General features: G+C 38.4%; 1 protein-coding gene across 1 annotated transcript in view; it reads left to right on the top strand.

The window, feature by feature from the left end:
- Positions 1 to 12,249, top strand: part of ST8SIA4 (ST8 alpha-N-acetyl-neuraminide alpha-2,8-sialyltransferase 4) — a 56,048-nt gene extending 43,799 nt beyond the window's left edge. Inside the window, exon 5 of the mRNA XM_051782680.1 lies at positions 6,762 to 12,249. Within this exon, the coding sequence (XP_051638640.1) occupies positions 6,762 to 7,044 (283 nt within the window). The 3' untranslated portion in view covers positions 7,045 to 12,249. The remainder of the gene's footprint in view (positions 1 to 6,761) is intronic.
- The last annotated feature ends 9,541 nt before the right edge of the window (positions 12,250 to 21,790 follow it).

Raw genomic sequence — 21,790 nt, 5'->3', positions numbered from 1 at the left:
CTTGCGTAAACACTTACTGGTGTTTCTGTGCTGGCCATCACATTCTCAGTATTGTTTTTCACACTTTAATTCTTTCACACTCTAGATTCCTTGTGCAGCATTCTGCCCAAAGCATGTCTCAGTAAGAAAAGGGCAAATAGTGCATTTTTAATTAAAATATTGACATAAATTTAGAGTGTCAGTTGAAGAGTTTTTCATATCATTGGTGTTTTTAGTCCCATTGAAGACAAGCAAGCACAAGGAAAGGCTTTATTCTACCTGAGTTTGAAGAAGATATTTGCGCTAGCACCTTCAAGAGAAAGCAGATGCTGAGTCCTAGTACATAAAAGTGACTGTTTAAGAGATCCCTTTTTAGCCTGTGGTCTTACTAGTGCTGGGTGCCAACACAGAGGCTTAGAAGAAAAGTTAGAAACAGAGAAATTCTCAAGAGCTTACCTTCTGATATATGCACTCATGGCCAGCAGTTTAGCAAACCATTGAGAAGGAGGTTCACTAGCGCTGGGTGTTTGTGAACGTTAAGGATTTGTATCTTTTTAGTCAGTTCGCTGTTGGCATCCAAAACATCCTGTTGCAGTGAATTCCCAGTTGTGTTGTATAAAAATTGCTTTCATCTGTTTATTTCAGACCTACCACTGAATGACTCCACTGGGTCAATGGTTTGTTGTGTTACAGTGCTTGTGTTAAAGTAGTAATTAAATCCCTATTTCCTGTCTTTACACACTACATCGTTTTAGAGCCTTCTACCATCTCCCCACCTAGTTGTATCTTTTTCAAGCTACTCTATTTAATCTCTCCTCATACAGAAGTCACTTTATTCTTCTGATAACCTGTATTGCTTTACTCCGTGTCTTGTCCTGTTCTTAAGTAACTTTTGAGAAAGTGTAATTAAGAGAGTATATATCATCTATCTTCTTACACTTCCACATATGCTCAAGTAACACTGAAATGTTTTGTCTTCTTTCTCAAAATCTTTTTTCCCTTACCTTCTTATTAATGCTAATATTTTAACTTTTCAAATATCATGTAAGATTTCTCAGAAAGCTCTTTTAAAAATATTTGCTTTGTGTAATGGCTGTAAAAGGAACAAAATTTGAGTGACAAGTAAGTGTGTTGAGAGGGTTTACTTGGAGATCAGCTTACCAGTCAAGGAACAGAGCTTGGTATATAATCTTTTGAACCTATTCAGGGTTATATATTTTTCCTCAGATTCAGCCTTGTCCAGAGAAAGGAGTTAAAAATCCATTGAAATATACACAACCAGATTCTGTCTGTTTATGCATAAACATCTTATGGAATTTGTAGATATGGCAAATAAAGATGTTGAGTGTGCTAAAATATCTGATATTTGAATGTAACCCATCATATCTGGTTTTCCTTGTCTGAGATGACACTTTGAGTACAGAAACGGGAGAGCACATCTCATGTTTTAATCTAGCCTGAAGTCATCTATTCCGGTAGCAGGGTAAACAATTATAATTTGAATTCCCCAGTATCCAGTTGGGTATGATGATTGCCATAAATTGTTGTGTGTATTTGTCATTGTATTAGAGTTTTCTCAGAAGACCATTTTAACATTAACTATTTTTAAAACAGATGTCTGCTTTTTATTTTTTTATTTGAATTTAATTTTTGTCAATAACTACAGGAAGTCATTATCAGGTAGCAACATGCTATTCATTTAACATTTCTTCTGCAGTCATGCTGACAGTAGAACATTCCATTTCCGTAAATGTAAAGTTATCTAGCTAGATACAGGTGAAATTAGGGTGCATTTGACTGAGTATTAAACCACAGGTGATATATTGATCTGGCAGAAGCAGGTTCAGTGCTTTTATAGGCCAGAATATTGAAATTCTGTAAACACTAAGACAAATTTAAGTGTCAAAGCAATCTTTTAACAGTGCTTATGGCTGTAAAAAATGTATCTCATATTTATCAGGGCAGATTTTGACATCTTTAATTGCTTATTTTCAGGTGTGGAAGGAGTTTTCCCCTAAGGCTCTGTCCCTTCGTGGTTCCTCTTATTTTTCCAGGTCGTTACAAAACATAGGACTTTACTGCTGACACAAGGCTTAAGAGCAGTGCATAGTACACCTGATCTGTAAACCTGTAACTGTTTTGAACCCCAGTGGCAAAGAGTTGGTTACAAGTATTGAGGTCTTGTACTAGTGATGGGGACAATCATTTTGCCAGAAGATTACTGCTGACCAGAGAAGGATGTTTTCTATTATATACTGTTAACACTCTGTTTTTCATTTGGTTTCACTTTATTCAAAATTTCTTTCATGCAAGGTTGAGTTAAATAGTGTGAAGTCAGCTGAAGTTAAGAAAAGATGAATGTTTGTGAGTTTTGGAAAACACAGAAAAATGTAAAAAAAAAAAAACAACCTCAAATGTATATTTAGAAGTCCAAAGCTCAAGTAGACTGAGAATTTGTAGACATCAACGGAAACAAATTCTTACGTTCTTACTTTCCAATGTAATCCCATTGGTTCTGAAGGAGGTACAGCAAATACAGGAGTTGATGTTCATGACAGAGAGAATTTTTATGCTTTCTGCTTCTTTACTTGAAAGGGAAAACCTTCTTAAAGCTCTGGGAGAGCAGGAATTGGCATGCAAATACCTGAAATTGCCAGCGTTAGCCTCCATATGCGTCTCTGAACAAGTACCACTTTAAAAGTTTTTACCAACTTTGACAGGCTCTTCTCTTCATAACTTAGATTTTCTATTTGTTAAATTGTGTCCATTTTTTTCTGCGTAGGAGAGTATAATGGATTGTCATATGTCTCAGTGGTATCAAGGCTTTTGGCACTGTTTCCCACGGTATTCTTGCATCCAAATTAGGATGTTGTGGTCTGGATGACTGGACAATTAGATGTCAAAGTCTAGCTGGATAATGGGGCAGGACACATAGGCTAACAGGAGAAAACTCAGCAAGGACAAATGTGGAGTTCTGCACCTGGGAGGGAGTAGTCCATGCGGACTTACAGAGGGGGGCTGACTGAGTGGCTGAAGTCATCTCTGCTGGAAGAAACCTGAACATCTTGGCAGGCAGCAAGAACATGAGCCATCAGTGGTCCTTGTCAGCAAAGGGACAAAACCATCTGGAGCTGTATTGGCAGGACTGTAGCTGGTCAAGCAAGGAAAGTGATTATCCCCCTTTTACTCTGCACTTTTTAGACCACACGTGGAGAAATTTGCTCTATTTTGGGCCCCCCTAAGCAGGAAAGATATTGCCCAACTGAAGCAAGTTGAGCTGGGAACTACAAAGGAGGTTGGGCTGGAGCACAGACCCAGTCAGCAGGGGCTGAGGGACAGTACTCTGAGAAAGAAGTTGGGCTACAGATCTGCTGATGTCCCTTCCAGTAGGAATGATCTCATGATTTTCGTAAAAGGCATTATTACTGAGATGTTTCGTTTTGGTACCCATGTCTCCATTTAAAATCAATTTTTTTGTTATATAGCTTTTATAGATTTTGGTATTATCTTGGTAGAGACAAAGAAGTCTTTCATAAAAAATTACAATTTTACACAAAGAATTTTAAAATGTCTAAGTCTTTTATTCATGGTGTGGAACTGTATGTAAGAGCTAGGCTTCATTAAGATGATAGCATTAAAAGGGAAGGAAAAAAATTATTTCTGAAGCACCAGAAGGTGTTAAAATAATGCTGGTGCAAATCCATTATTGACAGTACTTATCTCCAGTCTTACCAGAAATACCAACATTGTCTTTGGATTATTTCCCTTTTGTCTGTAACATAGAGTGAAACATGCAAGAGATCACTGTTCAGATTTTAAAATCATGTGAAATGTATTTGAAGGGTGTATACCCCGTAAAAGAAAAGATTGCAGAAAGGAGATCCATGTTGTACTGGATCAAAGAGAAGGTCTCACCTGTGTACCATGGTCTAATACGTCTGAGGCAAGTAAAACGTTTTGGAGATACAAGATGCTTCAGTTTGGGATGAGGAGCTGAGGTGAAAATAGACAGAATGATATTAAAAAAAACCAACAAACAGAGTAGAAGCAGAAGGACACTGTTAGAAGAACCAGTACCTGTTTGAATATACCTTCTTTTCATGAGAGAGAGAATTTTAGGAGTCCCCTGCTGTCAGCAGGGTGAGCTTTAATCTTACAGTGTGGGTTTCTTTAGTCACCTGTTCCAAACATGATATATATAAAGTCTAGTTTTATAAAAAACCAGTATATGGACCTGTTTAAGTACTGATCTGACCTTCCTTTCATTGCAGATAGTTCAACATACTCTCTATTCTTGCATGGGCTTTTTTATGTGTTTGGGGGTGCTGTGTTTTTCCCTTACTCCTGGAGGTTTGTTTTTAACTTTTTACTACTAAGCTGAAAGTCATGACACATTGCCAGTGTTTCTACTACATTACCATCAGCCATGTATTTAAAATTAATTTGAAGTGAAATCTCTTTGATTTCAAGCTATTCAACCTCAAGTCACCAATATTATAGAATTGAAGTGTATTTTTGTGCTGGCACATTTTGATAAATTCGGAAATCTTCAATAAATTCAGCCTTCAGGCCCCACAAATTAGTTGTTTTAGCACAAAGTGTCGAGAACAAGTGAGCACTTGTAGTGGTGGACTATGTGGCTGCAGCTTTCCAGTTATAGTCTTCACAGTGATGCCCATTTTCTAATATGGTAAGATGCACCTACTCCTTTTTCAATTAAGCTTATTTCTTTATGCAGCTGGAAAACAACAAATTGGTCAAAAGAGAGATTCTCATGTGGTTCCATGGTAAATTGCTTCCTTCATGTTGTAATCTTAGTTATACAGAAAATGAGCTCATCCCAGAAAAATAAGTCAGAAGAGTACCTTTAGGCTTTAAGCTGAAGTTATAATAAGACTCCAGAAACTGAAAACAGGTACAAAAGTGCTCATTAGTTAAAGCAGCTACAACCATTAGCTTTCACTTTTAATCTGTTTTGCTTTTTCTGTGATATGAAGTGCTAAAAGTGTTCAGATTTCTTCAATAACTTTTCCATAAGTAAACGTTTATTTTCTGGGGTTGGAGTCTCTTCTTTGGCTTGTTTTACAGTGTTGCAGTTTATCAGAGTAAGAAGCAAACTACCTAGCATCCTGTGTCTGAAAACTTGTCTTTTTTAAGACAATGACAAATGTTCCATTTCCTAACCATTTCCAATTGCATTTGTTCCTTAAATATGCTTTTTACCATTCATGTTTTTTACAGCCGAGCAAAATTCTGAGTCATTCCTTATCTTCACTTTGGAGAAGCAATCACTGCCTAGAACTGCTGTTTGCTTGCAGAGGCCCTTAGCTTTCAAAAATAAATTAGCTTTCACATACATAGGTATCTGTGGTTCAAGGCTATGGTTTTGGCAAACAGTGAGACTAAAAAGGCCAGTTTCAATGGGATGGTTAATTTAACTGTTGCACATTATCTGATGCTTTTAGGACACTTTAAAATTTGATTAAAGACATAGTTTTGCTATCCTGTCTCATGGAGGGGGGGGGAGGTGTTCCTCTTGCTACACTGCTAAATTCCTTTACATCAATCTTTAAGTCTGTATACTTTAAGTTCCAACCTATTGTAACCCTGTTTAAGCAAGGCTAACTCTGGTCTGATGAGGTTTATCTGCCTTGACCCCCTTTCTAGACTATGGTAGAAGCCATTCACAGCCCACAACTAAGAGTGTGGTGACACATTGCAATAATTTTACATTTGTGTGGGAACACTGTGTAATGCTTACCTCCCTTACTTGGCATTGTACATTCCCACAGTTTGACCAGTTCAACCATGTGCATGGCTGCTGTTTGTCTGAACCAACAGAACGACCATGTTTAAGAATCTAAATACCCTTTTTTATTTCTATAAAAATGCTAAACAAACTTTATATTGAATCAGTCAGAGAAGTGTTTTACCAATAATAGGCTGACACTATTTTAATGTAATTCTATTTTTGAAGGTTAGGGATGTAGAACAGTATTGGTGGCAGATTTTGAAGGTACCAATATGAGCTACATGATGCAATCCAGATAAGTTCCCATTTTCTTCTTTGAAAACATTCTGCTGCTTCTCAACCCATAACCAGACATGTTGTTACTGGCTCAGGGAAACTGTCCTGAAGCTTCAGTCAGACCTGTTAAGTGCAAAACAAAGACTTTTAAAAATCATTAGCGTAAGATTTTGCTTTTTTGAAGACTGCTGGTAGCAACCAGGAAGCTTTATGTGCTTAATCACAAGCAAGTAGTTAAAACTTCTCTTCTGTTTACTTGTGGAAGTTACATTCTTAAAGTGTTATGTTTATTATTTCCATTTGCTTTTTACTTAGACAGGCAATCTGTGAAATAATCACTAGGCTGATTAAATATTCAGTGTGAGGCTGACTTGATCAGGTGAATTGGATATCACAAGGGATTGGAGTTTGTAGCAAGAGATTGTTCCCTGGTCTGACTGAGGAGGTTAACTACAGCTTTCTAGCGTCTGCAGACATCATGACTTCTGTTTAGGGTTAAAAGTGAACTTAAAACCCTTAGTTTGCCAGCTTTTCTTCAGCACTATGTTAAATAAGGCCTCGCTTATCCTCTTCTAAGAGGAATAAAGGTGCACCAGGACAGTGTCATCATTTACGATCTCGTTTTAGAGAAAAGAATGAAACTTTCATCTTTTCATAGTGTGAAATCAATGCATAGTAGATAAAATAAGTTCACAGGATTTATTCATGTGAGGTTTTATGATAGTTTCTTAATGTACTTTTTCTTTCTTTGCAGCTATTGGCTGACAAACAAGGTCCACATTAAACGACCTAGCACTGGTCTCCTCATGTATACGCTTGCCACCAGATTTTGTGACGAAATTCACCTATATGGATTTTGGCCATTCCCAAAGGATTTACGTGGAAAACCAGTCAAATATCACTATTACGATGACCTGAAGTATCGGTATTTTTCTAATGCCAGTCCTCATAGGATGCCATTAGAGTTTAAAACATTGTATGTATTACATAATAGAGGAGCACTTAAATTAACAACAGGGAAATGCATACAGCAATAAAGCACATGTAAAGTACAATAAATACAGAATACACACTTCATCATATAGATGTTGTGAAATGGCAATGGGACCACAGTGGGGATTTGTTTCAATACCCACTAAGCCATTGGAAAAAGAAATTTTATCAGAAGTACATAACCAGCTATTATACCTGTAAAGTGCTATATAATTAAGCTATCTTGACTGCAAGGGTTCAAGTAAGTGCCACTTTCACTAAGAACAAAGCTTGAATGTATATTCAGTAGTGTTTACAGGATTCAGTGACACATTCATCATTAATTGAAGAAATGAGCCTGCTGATTTGCAACTGTGGTCAGGCAGCTCACAGAAGAAATACCCAGTGGATGGAACATTTTCTTGAGCAGATAAACCTGGCTTTGGCAGAAAAGATCATGGTGGATTTGAGTAGAGAAAGTGAAGTCTGGAAGATCAAGCAAATCAGTAAATGCCTTCAGTCAGAGAACTGTTTCTGATCTTGTATTATAACCTCAACTTTTGTTGCTGTTTTTCTTACTGCTGTTGGTTGGGGTTTTTTCCTTTTAAGTATTGGAGCCCTTACAGGATGTTAAAGATGTTATGAGTAACTAAAGTATATCTGTTTGGCATTGTCTTAAGAAAAAAAGATTCATAAGCATGAGAGGGTAGAGGGGAACATCAAATATTTTATCTAGTGCTATTGTGTTGTATCCTGCTGTCACACAACCCTTAACATCCCAAGTGTTCTTCTAGCTACCGCTGTCAGTACCCATTACACTGAACCACTCAGAGATCATTTTGATCCATTTTTAAAGAGGAATTTTTCTCTCGTGTACAGATTTGAAGACATACAAGAAGGTGCCCTTATTTTTGGTGCCAAAGATTACTCTTATACACATTTTTTCCTTACCTTGAAGAAATTGTGTAGATCATAGAACCATAGAATTAGATTTAGTCTTATGTTTCTTTGCTGCTCAAGGGAACATAGTCTTATTTACATTTTTAAGCATCTCAAAGAAAAGCCTCTTTACTGACTTCTCATATAGAATTCTTCAGAAAAATCTGCAGAAGTAAAGAAGTTATTTCATACATTCAAATATATATGTGTAAATACACACGATTTTATTCCTAGTAGAAAAGAAAACACAGTCTAAAGAAACTCAGGTGACAGGGGAACAAATCTAAAGAAAAAAAACCAGCCAATTAAATGGAAAATAAAAGGACTGCAGATAACACAGTTCTTTTAAAACCTAAATTTCTAATACTGTTGGATGCTCTCTTTATCTAATATACCTCTTTTGTATCAGCTTGATGTTCTGATATGTAATCGACTGAAATAACACAGAGCTGCATTATCTCACAGTCTTCTTTTTATAATCATTGTTTATCCACAAAACCAAGAGTTCTTTCACTTCCTTCACTTTTACTTCCTTTTCTTCAGAAAAAGGAGAACAAGAAATTAGAGGAGTGTAGGAGAGGGTGTAGTGCCAGTACAACATACACCAAGAAACAAAACCTGTCTGCCTGTGGTATGTCTTAGTGCTAAAGGAGCACATAAATGAATAACACCATGGTTCCATGTCTTTCATGTCATGCTTTGCTAAAGAGGAGGCATGCAGATACAATGTATGGGTATTTTCTTGTTATGCTTTCATCTCTATGTTAGGTCCTCAGCTCCAAATATGATATTCTACTGAATTTTGAATTAGCTTCAGCAATTTCATATGTATCACCACACTCACAAACACTTACTTGCTGAAAATGCTATTTATTACTCATTTTCTCCTCTTAAATTCATATGTATTTTATCATGCATGACTGGAGATCTGGGATTATGCAAATTTGGTAGCTAAATCACTGCCTGGCAGACAGTTTTGCCAAAAGTTATGGGGAATAGAGTCAGTTTTGCTATGTCTAAGACACAGTAGTATCTTTCCTTATTCACCAGGCTCTCCTACCCAGGACAGTTTACTTTGACCATATGCTAATATTTTGGATATGGTCCTAACATGAAACTCACTGAAACCAAGGTATCACAAGGAACTAAACAGCCATACAGAGAGGAATGTTTGTAATTTGTTGTTGATAAGCCAGAGGTTGTTATTTGTTCACTATGTACACTTGCATTTTAAGACAAGATTATTTCCTTGTTGAAAGGTGGGCATATTCCTGTTCTTGTTGTTAGGGTTTTGCTGCTTTTGATCTTCTAAAACATATTTCATATACATTGACAGAATTTCTATTAAATAAAGAATTCACAGTTGCCAGTCTCTCAGAAGCTCAGAGGAACATCTGCTTAGATTTATTTTCTCTTCTGGGAATGTCTTCTCTGTAGTGTCAGGCCATCAGCAAAAAGCAGGTTCAAGGAGACTACTGTATTAACTGACACGTGATTCTGTTCGCCTCAGGGAAGGTTTGAATATGCCAATTGATTATGTTTCTGTTAGCGAAGTAGGTGGGGACACAATTCCTGTGGCAGTAAAAAAAACTTATTTGTGTAATTCAAGAAATGAAAAGAATGACGCACAGTTAGAAAGCTTGGTGAGAAAATTTGTCTTTAGAAGTCAGCAGACAAAAACTTGACGTGAGTTGTTTTGCAAGCTTCACATTTGATTCGCTGTGAGTAAAGTTAACTTCAATACACAAGCCATGGAGGCCAGATTTTTACCATTAAGTTTCTCTGACTTGGTGTTGCTTAAGATGTGACAATAGCACCTACTTCCAAGACAACAGTGTTTGCTTATACCTTCTCAAAACTGGGCCTTAAACTCATCTCCTGCAGGCTTTCCACCTTCAGTACTGCACACTTTTGGCACCATGAGCCATGGTCTCACGGCTCTGTACTGTCATCCACACTCATCCTCATAGCCCTCTCCCCTCAAACAGGCACCCACATGTGTCTCCCTGCCAAAACCATTGGACTCCTCATCAACACACCTCTTGTCTCACTCTGTCCTGAGCTGAGGTGTGATGTAGTGAGTGGTGGTTTTCAGACCATTCTCTGAGGTAAGTAGCAGTTGTGGTCTCTGACTGTGCAGGTTTTCACAAATACTGACTAGGAGTCATTTTACTCTACTGTTCTTGCATAAGAACTCCATGTGGAGCCCAAACACTCTTGGGAGGCTCCCTGGTATGTGTTGTGCTACAAATTGTCTGTTTTGAGGTCGTTTGTGATTACCAACTACAGGTTAGTCTAGGATGACCTGAGGTGGGAATGGCCAGGACTTTCCCTGTTAGGTTACATGGCCTTGGTTGGTAGCCCTTGCCCTCTTGGGAAGCTGTAGCAGTGGAGTCATTGCAGACACCCTTTCCTACCTTTCCCTTATACCTCCTGGGGCTCCTGGCGCATTTCTGTTGAGGCACCTCAGGTCCTGAATGGTCACGCACTTCCACTGTGTGACTTTTTCCCTAAAGGTGACCCAGAGCATAGCAGCAAAGGCTTAGCTGCTGTGTAGAAACTTCAGTGTGGAATAGATTTCACCTTGTGGTCCTTCAGCAGTCAATAAACAGCTTAAGCCTCCATAGTTGCCTTGGATGATTTCTGTTGATTTATGTTCATTCAACAACTAATACAAAGTAGGTAAAATAAGTATCCCTAATATTGTAATAGCTGCCCTGGTGAGGAACAACTGAGAGGTACCAATCAGTTTTGTTCAGAGTGTTCCTTGGATTTATCCTCTCATCAGCCGTATTGATTGACACCTATAGTTCCTAAATGTATGTTAGAAATAAGGACTGGGAGCTACGTCAATACAGCAGAACATGTATATTTTTCCAAATGTTATGGCAGCTTTGCATTAAACAACTTGATTTCATTCAGATAAATTTATGTAAATTGTTTATTAAGATACATGTTAATGTTTCCGTGACAGAGTCTTTCATATTTCATTAAAAAAATAGATAAATGTTTGATTGTTAACTTTTCAGCTTTGGGACAGTTCTCTCCCACAGCTCTGAGCCACTCTCCAGTTATAACATCTACTGAACCTTTCAGATCTTGTCTGGTTTAGAGTCTGATGTGTAATAAAGACTGTATCATTCTCTTGTTTAACGGTATAAGCAACATGTGCTTGAGGTCAGTACCTTTTCTCTAATTGACTGCAATTTGGAGCAAATCAGGCGTAGGTTCAGTACTTTTTTTTTTAGTGTTTGGTCTAGCAAAGTGCTGAGCACTTTTTGCAGTGATTTTCCTGGGAGAGACATGTCCAGGATTTAGATGGGGATCTAGATTAGCATATTTCAGAGTATAACTCTGAAATTGCACATTATTTATTTTTAAGAGCACTGTTACTTTGTGTAGGGAAAAGCACAATTGTTATAAACGTAGATAAAATAAAGGAAGAGCGTTTACAGAGAGCTTCATTCCTGCACAGTACTGTTGCTACTGAGTGTATGTAATACAATTTGTGTAGTTTAAAGTATTGATATGTATTCTGTCAGAATTGTCATGTTTGACACTGTTAATATTATTTCAAGTACGGCTATGGGGATTGTTTTTTATTTGTATAACTGTAAAATAAAGAAGTTTTTTCATTTTTTTCTGCTATATTCTGTTCAATATTCCTTTGTAACATAGTTTTGGTTAATTTTTTCAATCATGTGCTACTTGTAAGGTTATGTGGAAGGAGAGTGTCTACTCCTTTAAGGTGTCTGATTAAGGACTTTCTCAACACAAAAGGGGATATTAAGAAAAGAAGGAAGCCATAAAAATGAACAGAAGAACACAAACCTGTCTGACCAATGATAAGGGAGGCAGAGAAGAGAACCAAAACTGACCAGTCACATAAATTGGTAAGGGTATGTGCAATGTAGGATTTTTTATTCCAGTAAGATTTTCTGATCAAGGACCTTGTCAAATGGGATACTAAGGAAAAGGGGGAAACCATGTATGTGGAGACCCAAACCTGACAAGCAAATCATAATGGAGACAAGGACAAGAAGCCAACCTCATCAGTCACACTGAACAGCTACCAAGAAACTGTGGACAAACAGAACTCTGCGACTGATAAGGATGCAGACTGGGGGTCTGGAATGTTGGAGGGGAGGCAGTGGGACTTTGCAAAGTGATGGGGCAAAGCATAGGGGAGGAAAAGAAGAGGAATAGACAGAAAAGGGGCCGGTTGTGTGTAAACCGTGGCAGCTCAGTATGCTTGTCTGGTAGAGTCCTGAGACTGATTGCTGCAGTCTGTCCTAACTCCCTATTAAATCTTCTCTTACTACCTCCTCTGTGTAATCTCACTGTCTGTCCCATGCATGTGCATCCTGCAAGGACTCAGTACCAGACAGTGGGTGACTGCTGGGAGAAGAGTGGGTGCCAACTGTGCTGGTCAGATGAGGGATGTGGATACCACTGGCTTGTGGTGTTGGCTGCTGGACTCAAGTGGTGGAGGTCTCAGTCACCCTCTACAACTCCCCTCTGAAAGGGGGGGGGTTGCAATGTGGATTTTGGCCTCCTTTCCCAATAACAAGGGACAGGACAAGAGGAAATGGCCTCAGGTAGTGCCAGTGGAGGTTTATATTGGATATTAGGGAAAATTTCTTCATTGAAAAGGTCATTAGGCATTGGAACAGCCTGCTTAGGAAAGTGATGGAGTCACCATCCTTTGAAATATTTGAAAGATGTGTGTATATGATGCTGACAGAAATGGTTCAGTGATGGACTTGGGAGTGCTGGTTTAACAGTTGTTCTTAGTAATCTTAAATGTCTTTTCCAACCTTATGATTCAGTGCCAGCAGCTGGAGCAAATGGCAGTCTTTAACGTCCTGTCATGGGAGGGGAATGCTGTGTGCTCCCAAAACCAGCTGCTGGGTAGCACCAGCATAAGGGAGGGAGTCAAGGGCTCAGTACAGATGGCTGCAGCAGGACCACGGGTCACAGCCCATGTGTGTGGTGCTGGTTGCTGGGGGGAGAGTGTTTGTGTTCCCCCCACTCCAAACTGGTTGTGCTTGGAATGTGTGTGTGTGTCTTCGCCAGCAAACTTCTCGTCAGGGACCCTGCATCGGGGCAGGGTCTCAGACGGGGAAAGGGTCTGTGCTGGTGTGCCCAGGGGGACCTGGAGAGTGTTCCATGAGTGCCATACTGGGGGCCTTCCGCCTGCCAGCGCAGGAGGAGGAAGGGGCTGGGCTGTCTGCCCCGGTGGTTGTGAGTTCTCTATGGGGTGATCCCAGAGGCAGAGCTTCCTCAGTGCCAGCGTGAGTGTCCAGCTGTGTTGGTGTCCTCTCTGTGTGTGTCTCTGTGTGTCACAGGGACACATGCTCAGCTTCATCTCTGGGTGCACCTGAAAATTGCTTGAAAGAACGTAGAAATCATACATAATACTGCAAATACTGTACAGTATATTTAAAGCCTATTTAAATATATTTAAATCCAGTGGTATCATGATTTTATCAATAATAGATTTCTAAACCTTTACCAGCCATGGTGCAAGAGTAAATACACACTGGTTATAGAAACTAGAAACTCCACTTTGGTTATAGAAACTAGAAAACATCATCCCCAACCTTTTCTATAATGATATTTTTAATCTATACTTGCAATTTCTGTCTTCACACACTGTTGGAGTTTGTGTGTCTTTGAAAATTCTATGACAGTCAATATTTTGCTGAGCTGTGTTCTTTTTCATGGCACAGACATAAAAGATACCAGATTTTGCTGAATTCTGCTTATAGCTCTGTAATATTAATTAGATTATTTTAAATTGCCATCCACTTTTATTGGAAAAGTGCAGTCTTTGATTGCTTACTACAGCAAAAATATAAACATATAATTGATGAGCAGTAATTGTGTTCATGAAAAATTGTTGCACTGTGATGAAGACCTGCTCACACTGGCAGTATTCAGCCATACTTTCTCCTGCTGCCTTTGACAGTGGCCTCTCCTTTCTGTATTCAGTTTATGCCTTTTTGTCTTCTACTGGTTCTTTATGTACCAAAATAAATGCAAATATAAATCAATGAGATGTTCTCAACATTTTCTTACTGCAAAACTTCAAAGATATTTAATGGGATTCAAGCACTGCCATAAGAAACCTGATTAACAAGCAAGAGTGCTTCTCAAAGGAGTACTGCCAAAAGGAGTACTGTCACTAAAGGCAGGTAATTTCCTCTTCCAGTTTAGTTGTCCCTTTACGGTACTCAGGTGGTAACAGAGCTTGCCAACTGCATAGGTAGTTAGTCAGCACAGTATCACAGAGTGGTTTGTTGGAAAGGACCACTGGAGATCCTCTAGTCAAGCCCCCTTGCTAAAGCAGGTTTATCCCAAGCAGGTTGCACAGCATTGTATCCAGGCAACTTTGGAATCTCTCCAGAGATGGAGTCTCTGCAACCTCTCTGTGCAGCCTCTTCCAGTGGTATGTCACCCTCAAAGTAAGGAAGTTTTTCTTCATATTCAAATGGAACTTTTGTGTTTCATTTTGTGCTGTTGCCCCTCAGAGAGGTGGAGGTCTCAAAAAAAAAGAATACTTCCTTCCTGGAAACTAAAATGTATTCCAAGGGAAGTGCAATGAGAAACATAAAATTACAAAGATGGAATTAGAAGAGTCTTTATAGAGGAGACATAGTTGCTTGAGTCTCAATACTCTTGTTTTAGAGCAAACAAGAAACTTTTCTCCTTGAAAGGAGTCTCTTAATTACAAATCAGCTTCTTAATCTCCTCACAAGTCACTCTATGTTCTCTAGGCTGTGCCCAAGAGCCACAGCAGTTCAGTGAGTATTGCCTGGCAGTTCCCCAGTGATGACAAGGTGTTCCTACAGGAAGGTAAACATGAGCCTCCTCCCCAGAGAAGTGAGCTTTAAAGGTTTGCTTTAGGGTCACGGGACTGTATTATTTGGAAATGTCTCCTAGCCCCTTTTACCTACCCTTCTTTGTTTTGTATTAAGCCAGTGGCTGTACGTTTATTAGGCAGGAAAATTAGCTTTTGAGCAACAGTAATTTTAGTTCACTTCTGGACAAGGGTGTACACACAACTGAAATTTAAGAAATAAAAACTCCTCTAAATTTAAGAAAGAAAAGCTCCTTTAAATTTAAGCATCATTGGCTTTGCCTCTGTTGTCTTCTCCCTTTCTCATGGTGTTTTTTGGAATATGACTGCTAAATACTGAAGCGTTATTGACCTCAGTGTGGGGGGAGATGGCAGGCCCTTGGAACCCCCGGGCCCCCTGGAAGTAGAAGAGCTTGAGGCGTTAAAGGGAGGAAGACCGTTCCCTTGAGAAAAGTAAGAGATAACTGCACATTCCCACGGAAACAGCCCTGAGAGCTGGACAGTGCAAGGTCGAGCTGTTTAACAAACTGCAGGTGTTGCATTCCTAGGTGTTTTGTAGGAAAATGTTTGTAGTGTGTGTGTGGGGGAAAGTGGAACTTAGCACTAAATAAAAAGCTGCCTGCTCATCGTAGCGGGCAGACATCTCTTTGTCTCACTACCCTCATGTGTGTTGTGTGTCGTTCTTCCCCCTTCCGACCGAGACCTTTCGACAGGTACCCAGCGACACCTCAGCATAGACATAATTCAGAAAAGGGGTAGCCAAAAGCAATTCTGCTGTTACATGCTCTCTGAAACAGTTCACTGCCTATGACATAAAGTTTCTTACACAAACTTGAAGAACAGGAGATGATGCTGAAGCTGTTTATATTACCAGAATACAGACAAAAGCTTTGAGATGGAAAGAAGTAAAATAAATTATTCTTGAGGACAGTTTGTATGTCTATTGCAGTCTGACAGGAAATAGATGTGATGGAAAAGCAGCCTTACTCATTTAGGTACTTTTTAAACAGATCCTGAATATTGTGAAATACTGAGACTGGTTGGTTCAGTGACAAAAATTTTTTGCCTGATGGCAACAACATTTTTTTTGCTATAAGTGTTGGGAAAAAAAAAAAAGAAAAAGAGAAAAAAAACCCAACAGAGTTAGTGGACTAGAGATTTTAACACACTTGAAAAGGAAAGAACATTTCCAAGCAATGATCACTAAAACATACTTCAGTCGACATTAAGCTGCTTGGGATGCCAACATGTTAAATCTCCCACTTGGCAGCCAGGTCACTTACCAGTGCTGTATAAAAAGCACTGAATTACATTGTTGTGACTGTTTGACCATTTTCCTTGTCTGCTTTACTCTCATAGGAAAAAAAATGCTATTTCAGTGCTGAAAGTAAGCTTAGGAACAGATCATGAGTGTGAGGAGAAAGAAAACTAATGTTACTGTTCATAACTAGAACATATGATGGACACAATTTTGGTTTACCAGCTTTAAGAATGTCCCTTTTAACATTAAGTCAAATATTTCTTAATAGGTAGTATAAAATTAAAATTCAACAGAGTATATCTGAAAGTAGAAAACTTTATGTAATAATAAGTCTTCACAATCATTGGGGCTTCTCACAATTTATTTTTTTTTGCCTTTTTTTGCCTCTGTAGTTCCGATTTCATTGTTCCTATGTTTCTAGTCTCTGGGGGAAACTTTTACTGCTGGCTGAATTTCCTGAATTTTCATCCAGCTGAGAGATATGATAGCACAAGGTCTTTCAAATCTTGTGTATGGGCAAAGAGGAAACATGCTTTACACATAAATCCGAGAGTTTATGGTTAGTATCACCAAAATCTGAACAATGTAATTCAAGAACTGTTATTAGTCTAGTTCTATTACAGAAAAATAATAACAATAGACTTAAAAAACAGTAAAAAAACCCCTTAGTAAAAGTAAGAATACCTTTTAAATTGTAATACACACACTTAGTTTCTCTTTGTTTGGGTTTTTTTTTCTGATGCTATGGTTGTCCATTCTGTGCTCAATTTGGTTTAATGTCAATGTGTTCATTCTCAAGGTTCATGGTAAGTTATAGGAGTTTGTCAGCATTCAGTGTCCTTTGCCAGGAGGAATGTGTTGATTAAGTTAGTCATTTCTCTCTCACTGAAGGATCCACTTGAGGTCATTTTTATATGTGCTAACACATCTTTACATCTTGCTTTCGTTCATTATTTTTCAGCTCCATGTTACACTCAACCTTACTATATACATACTTTGGATGCATTTGTGTATGTTGCTCACCATTTCTTTGTTCCCTAAAATCAGATTTTATTTCCAGTTACAAGTCTGTATTTCTTAACTGACTACAAGTGAGATGTTTGTTGTGATGGGGTCTCCAGGGCCAAGCCAATGATTCATCTCTCAACAAACTCTACTGTGCCAGATCCTGGGCCTCCACTTTGCAAAGCTTCTGCTGCTTGTAGAATGGTTCAGGTTGGAAGGGACCTTAACGATCATCAGTTCCAACCTCTCTGCTGTAGGCAGGGCCACTTTTCACTAGACCAGATTGCTCCAAGCCCCATCCAACCTGACCTTGAAAGCTTCCGGGAATGGGACATCCACAGCTTCTCTGGGCAACTCATTCCAATGTCTCACCACCTTCACAGAAAAGGAACTCACAGTAAAGAATTTCTTCCTAATATCTAATCTAAACATACTCTCTGCAGCTCGCTGCTGTACTAGACCAGTGCTGGTCTACACAATATGTCAGAATAGAATCTTATGCTACACGAGACGGCTGCTTGTTGCTAGTTACTATAAATATAAAAGATATTTCTGTGCCATGCAAAGAAAAACAACAGTTAGAACAAATTAACCATGGACAGCTTGTCAGCTGGAGTAATTGCTGCCACAGCTAACGCAGGCAAAAAAAGCTGCTGGCAGGTCAAGAGAACTCAAACAGAGCAAGCCTGAGAAAAGTCACAGTCACAGTGCTGAGGACTTGCAGGCTCAATACAAAACAAATGGCCTATTACCTCCAATGGCAATGGGATTTTACTGGGCTACATGGTCACTCACAGGACTAGGAGTGGGCCATGGGCTTAACAGCAGCCTCTTGTATCCCACCTCTAAAGTACTACAGACATAATATTGAAGTGATTTCTCTTTCTACTTTTTTTCAGTCCCCTCTGAAATTTTATCTTAGAACTGGAAACACAAGTCACCTGAGTGCCTTTAAAAGCTGTATTTGTTGAACTTAGTGTGAGGTCGGTAGGGGAAGGAAATACAGCATTTTAATTTAATGGTAAATTTCCAATTTCCAGCAGTTTAATTACCTAGGTAGCCTCATCTCCTCGGATGGTAAGATTGACGGAGAGATAGACAATAGGTTAGCAAAGGCATACAGTGCTTTTGGAAAACTCCACAAAAGAATATGGCGTAATAAACACTTCAAGAAAAGTACCAAGATCAGTGTTTACAGAGCCATTGTGCTGTCTACTCTCTTATATGGTTCCGAATCATGGGTCATCTACCGCCACCACCTGCGTCTCCTAGAACGCTTCCATCAACACTGCCTCCATACAATCCTAAACATCCACTGGTCAGATTTTGTGACCAATACATCTGTTCTTGAGCAAGCAGCAGTCACAAGTATAGAGACCATGCTGATGAGAACACAGCTGCGATGGGCAGGGCACGTCTCCAGGATGAAGGACCACCACCTCCCTAAGATCTTGCTTTATGGTGAATATGCCACTGGCTGCCACAAGAGAGGAGCCCCAAAGAAAAGATATAAGGACTCCCTGAAACAACATCTCAGCCTTGGCCACATTGACCACCATAACTGGTCTACTCTGGCCTCCAATCGGGAGGTCTGGAGACACACCATCTATAACGCAGCTGTCTCCTTTGAGAACACACGCAGGATCACTCTTGAGGAGAAAAGGCAATGCAGAAAGAACCGTGTCTTGCAGAATATACCACCTAAGGAGTCTTTCTACTGTGCCTTTTGCAATTGGATATGTCTGTCTTGTATTGGCCTCAAAAGTCACCAATGTGCCTGTAACAAATGTGGATAGAGCCTTCCCAAATCTTCGTTTGCGAAGCCCAGCCATGAAATTTCCAATAAATCTGTATTAGAAAAAATTTCTGAGTGAATGATGCTATGACACTGATGAATATTTTTTACATGTAAAACAACATTTCTTATGTGATATTAGTCTTCAGTTAAGAGAACAAATGATCTTGACCTTGCAAAATACTTACCATCATGAAATATGCCATTTTAGATTGAATTTTAGAGTGTTCAGGAAGCATATTTACTCGATTTGCATATGTATACATATGCAAATATTTACTCTTAATTTGCATAGGTATACACAGGAGGATAAAGTGGGGTTTTTGATGTTTGCTTTTTTTTTCCCAATCATATTTGACTTACGAAGGAGAAATGGGCAGGCAATTCTGTTATATTTCAGTGGTCAAATTCTTGCCCTTTCGTTTAAGGGAACTTCCCAAAAATCCTCATGAGCTTACATGCGTATAAGATGGATTTACTACAGAGCATGGAGTGTTACTGTTAGTGTTATTATTGTGCAAAAGTTGCTGCAAATTGGGAACTAATATTTTAAAACTACTGCACTGGAGCTTTTGAGTAACTTCCATTGCCCAACAGTCTTTAATGGGTGTCTGACCGGGTCTGTGATGAAGTTCCAGATGCACATACCCAATAATGCTTCAGCCAGGGAGGTAAATCAGAGAAGGCATAGGTAACTGTATCCTGAAAAGAAGAGCCATGGAAACATGTGACAGGTTTACAAGTTGTCTCAGACAATAGCTCTAATTAGCAAAGTACTGTTATGAAATTTGTGTTGCAGATAGAACATCTCTTCAAAGATACCATTTAATGCTCAAAAGTTAGTAAAATCTTCATCAATCCTTTTGACTTTCCCAGATATTAGACAAGGATTAACTGGTCAATGATTTAGATTTTCAGGCTTCTTGTATTCATAATACTGTAAGCCTACACAAATGATTTCTTCAGTAAAAGAGCAATATGTTAAGCTATTTAGCTGTCAAATATATGTGAAATAAATAATGATGGCAGGCTTATCTCGCTCCTAATTTTAGGAAGTAAGAAGTTACTGTAACCTTTTTGGCATTCTCCAAATATATGGTTGTCTCCCTTTTTTGGATACCTCATTCTTTTAAAACAAATTCTCTCAAGTAGTTATCAAACTAAAATGGTCAGCAGAGAAAAACAGCAAAGTTGTTCATCACTTGCTGAAAATAAGTGTCTACAACATAAAACTTGTTTGTCTTCCTTCTTTCAGGTGTAAAGTTGCATTTATTTTTACATATAATCCTTGGCATTCTGTATTTTCTTTTGTTTCCTCTTTTCTTTCAAGTGTTATCATTCCACACGTATGCTTGTCTGGAACAGTGAATGGTCACATTTATTTTCCCAAGAAAAATATGTCAATCATAATAAGACTTTCATGAGGTTTAGAAGAATCTCATAGGCCTTAGCAAAGTATATTCAACTTCACTCATATAGTATATAGTTTTTGCTAAATTAAGAAAACTTTTGATGTTTAAACTCACATGTAGAAAGATATTCAAAGTGACATATTCCCAAATTGACCAGTTACAGAAGTTTAATATTCAAGATGAAATGTTTTCAAAAGTTGTGCTTTTCAGAATTTGATAAATGAGACATTTCTGGATGAAAAATACAGACTTTTCAAAATCCGTCACACTGAACACCCTAGAATAAGGTAACCATAATCTCTAGTTTATTTCAGAAAAATTACCACCATTATAAAAAAATTAACATTACATGTTTTTTAAATGAGAATGAAAAATGACAGTTAATATGTTTTCCAAATAGCTTTGCTGAGTTCTTTCATCTTGAGAGCTCTGTGAGAAACATGGGTGTCATGGTTTGGTCTTACTCCTGTGACTACTCTGCACTGATATTTTACAAGAGCTTCTACAGTGGTTAAAAACTTAATTTGTAATTGGATTAAATTTGTAATGTGCAAAAGCTTCACAAAGAGAATAACTGCCCTAATACACAGGCAACAAATGTAAGAGACCCTTTAGAAATTACATCATTGCAACCCACTTTCTGAATGCACAGAATCCAAGTCAAATTTCAGCCTAAACCTCAAACCTTGCATTAGCTTAAATTCATTGCTCCATTAGTATCTTCTGCCTCTAAGGAGAATTCATTAACTTGATTTTCTGCAGGCTTCTTCTGTTTAGCTGAAAATATGAACAAAACAAACTTTCATATGGTCATGTCCTCAGATGATTTTTCACAGAGAAAGACTGATGAAAGTTTTAGTTCAAAGCAACTGTAGATGAATAAAAAGTTTCTCAGAAAAGTCTGCATACTCATCTATTTTTATATCTACAATCAAATGAAATTAACATCTGCTAAGTAGAATCCCATTGCTGACAAAGAATTATTTTACTATGTGAAGAGACATATGAGTATATTTTGTACTGCTTGTGTGCAAAATATAAATAAACTTCTATGTAAAGGCAGTTGATATTTGGAAACAACATGCACAAGAGATGGTGGCATTATTTTTAACAATGATAGGGGAAAGAAATGTAAATACTGTCACAGCATAGGACCCAGAATGAACCACCAAATCCTTTGTTTTTTCAGCAGTCAAACTCTGCTTTGGTGAAGGGCTGAGCCCTTTTATAGTGAGAATATGACATGATTCTAGGCAGTCTTGAGCACTTATGTAACTGTAATTTACACACTGAAATGTCTAAAAATTACATGCTTCATCCTGAGTGAGGTTCTCTTTAAGACCTCAATTGCCCTAATCCTTTACCCTTCTTCTTTTTTAGATTGATAACAAAAATGGCCAATCCAATTTATTTAAACTGTCATTAACATGCTGTCCCAGTGTATGCTTAACTGCAGAACAAAGCATCTCTAGACTGCCTAAGCAGTGTGTTCTGTTTGTTGAGCAGTGTGATTCTGTACTGTTTCCTTCTGTAGGAA

Source organism: Manacus candei, unplaced genomic scaffold (genome assembly GCF_025592945.1).
Source record: "Manacus candei isolate 608988 ecotype Guabito, Panama unplaced genomic scaffold, ASM2559294v1 h1tg000016l, whole genome shotgun sequence".
Classification (NCBI taxonomy): Eukaryota; Metazoa; Chordata; class Aves; order Passeriformes; family Pipridae; genus Manacus; species Manacus candei.
This window is presented reverse-complemented; position numbering and strand designations above follow the sequence as displayed.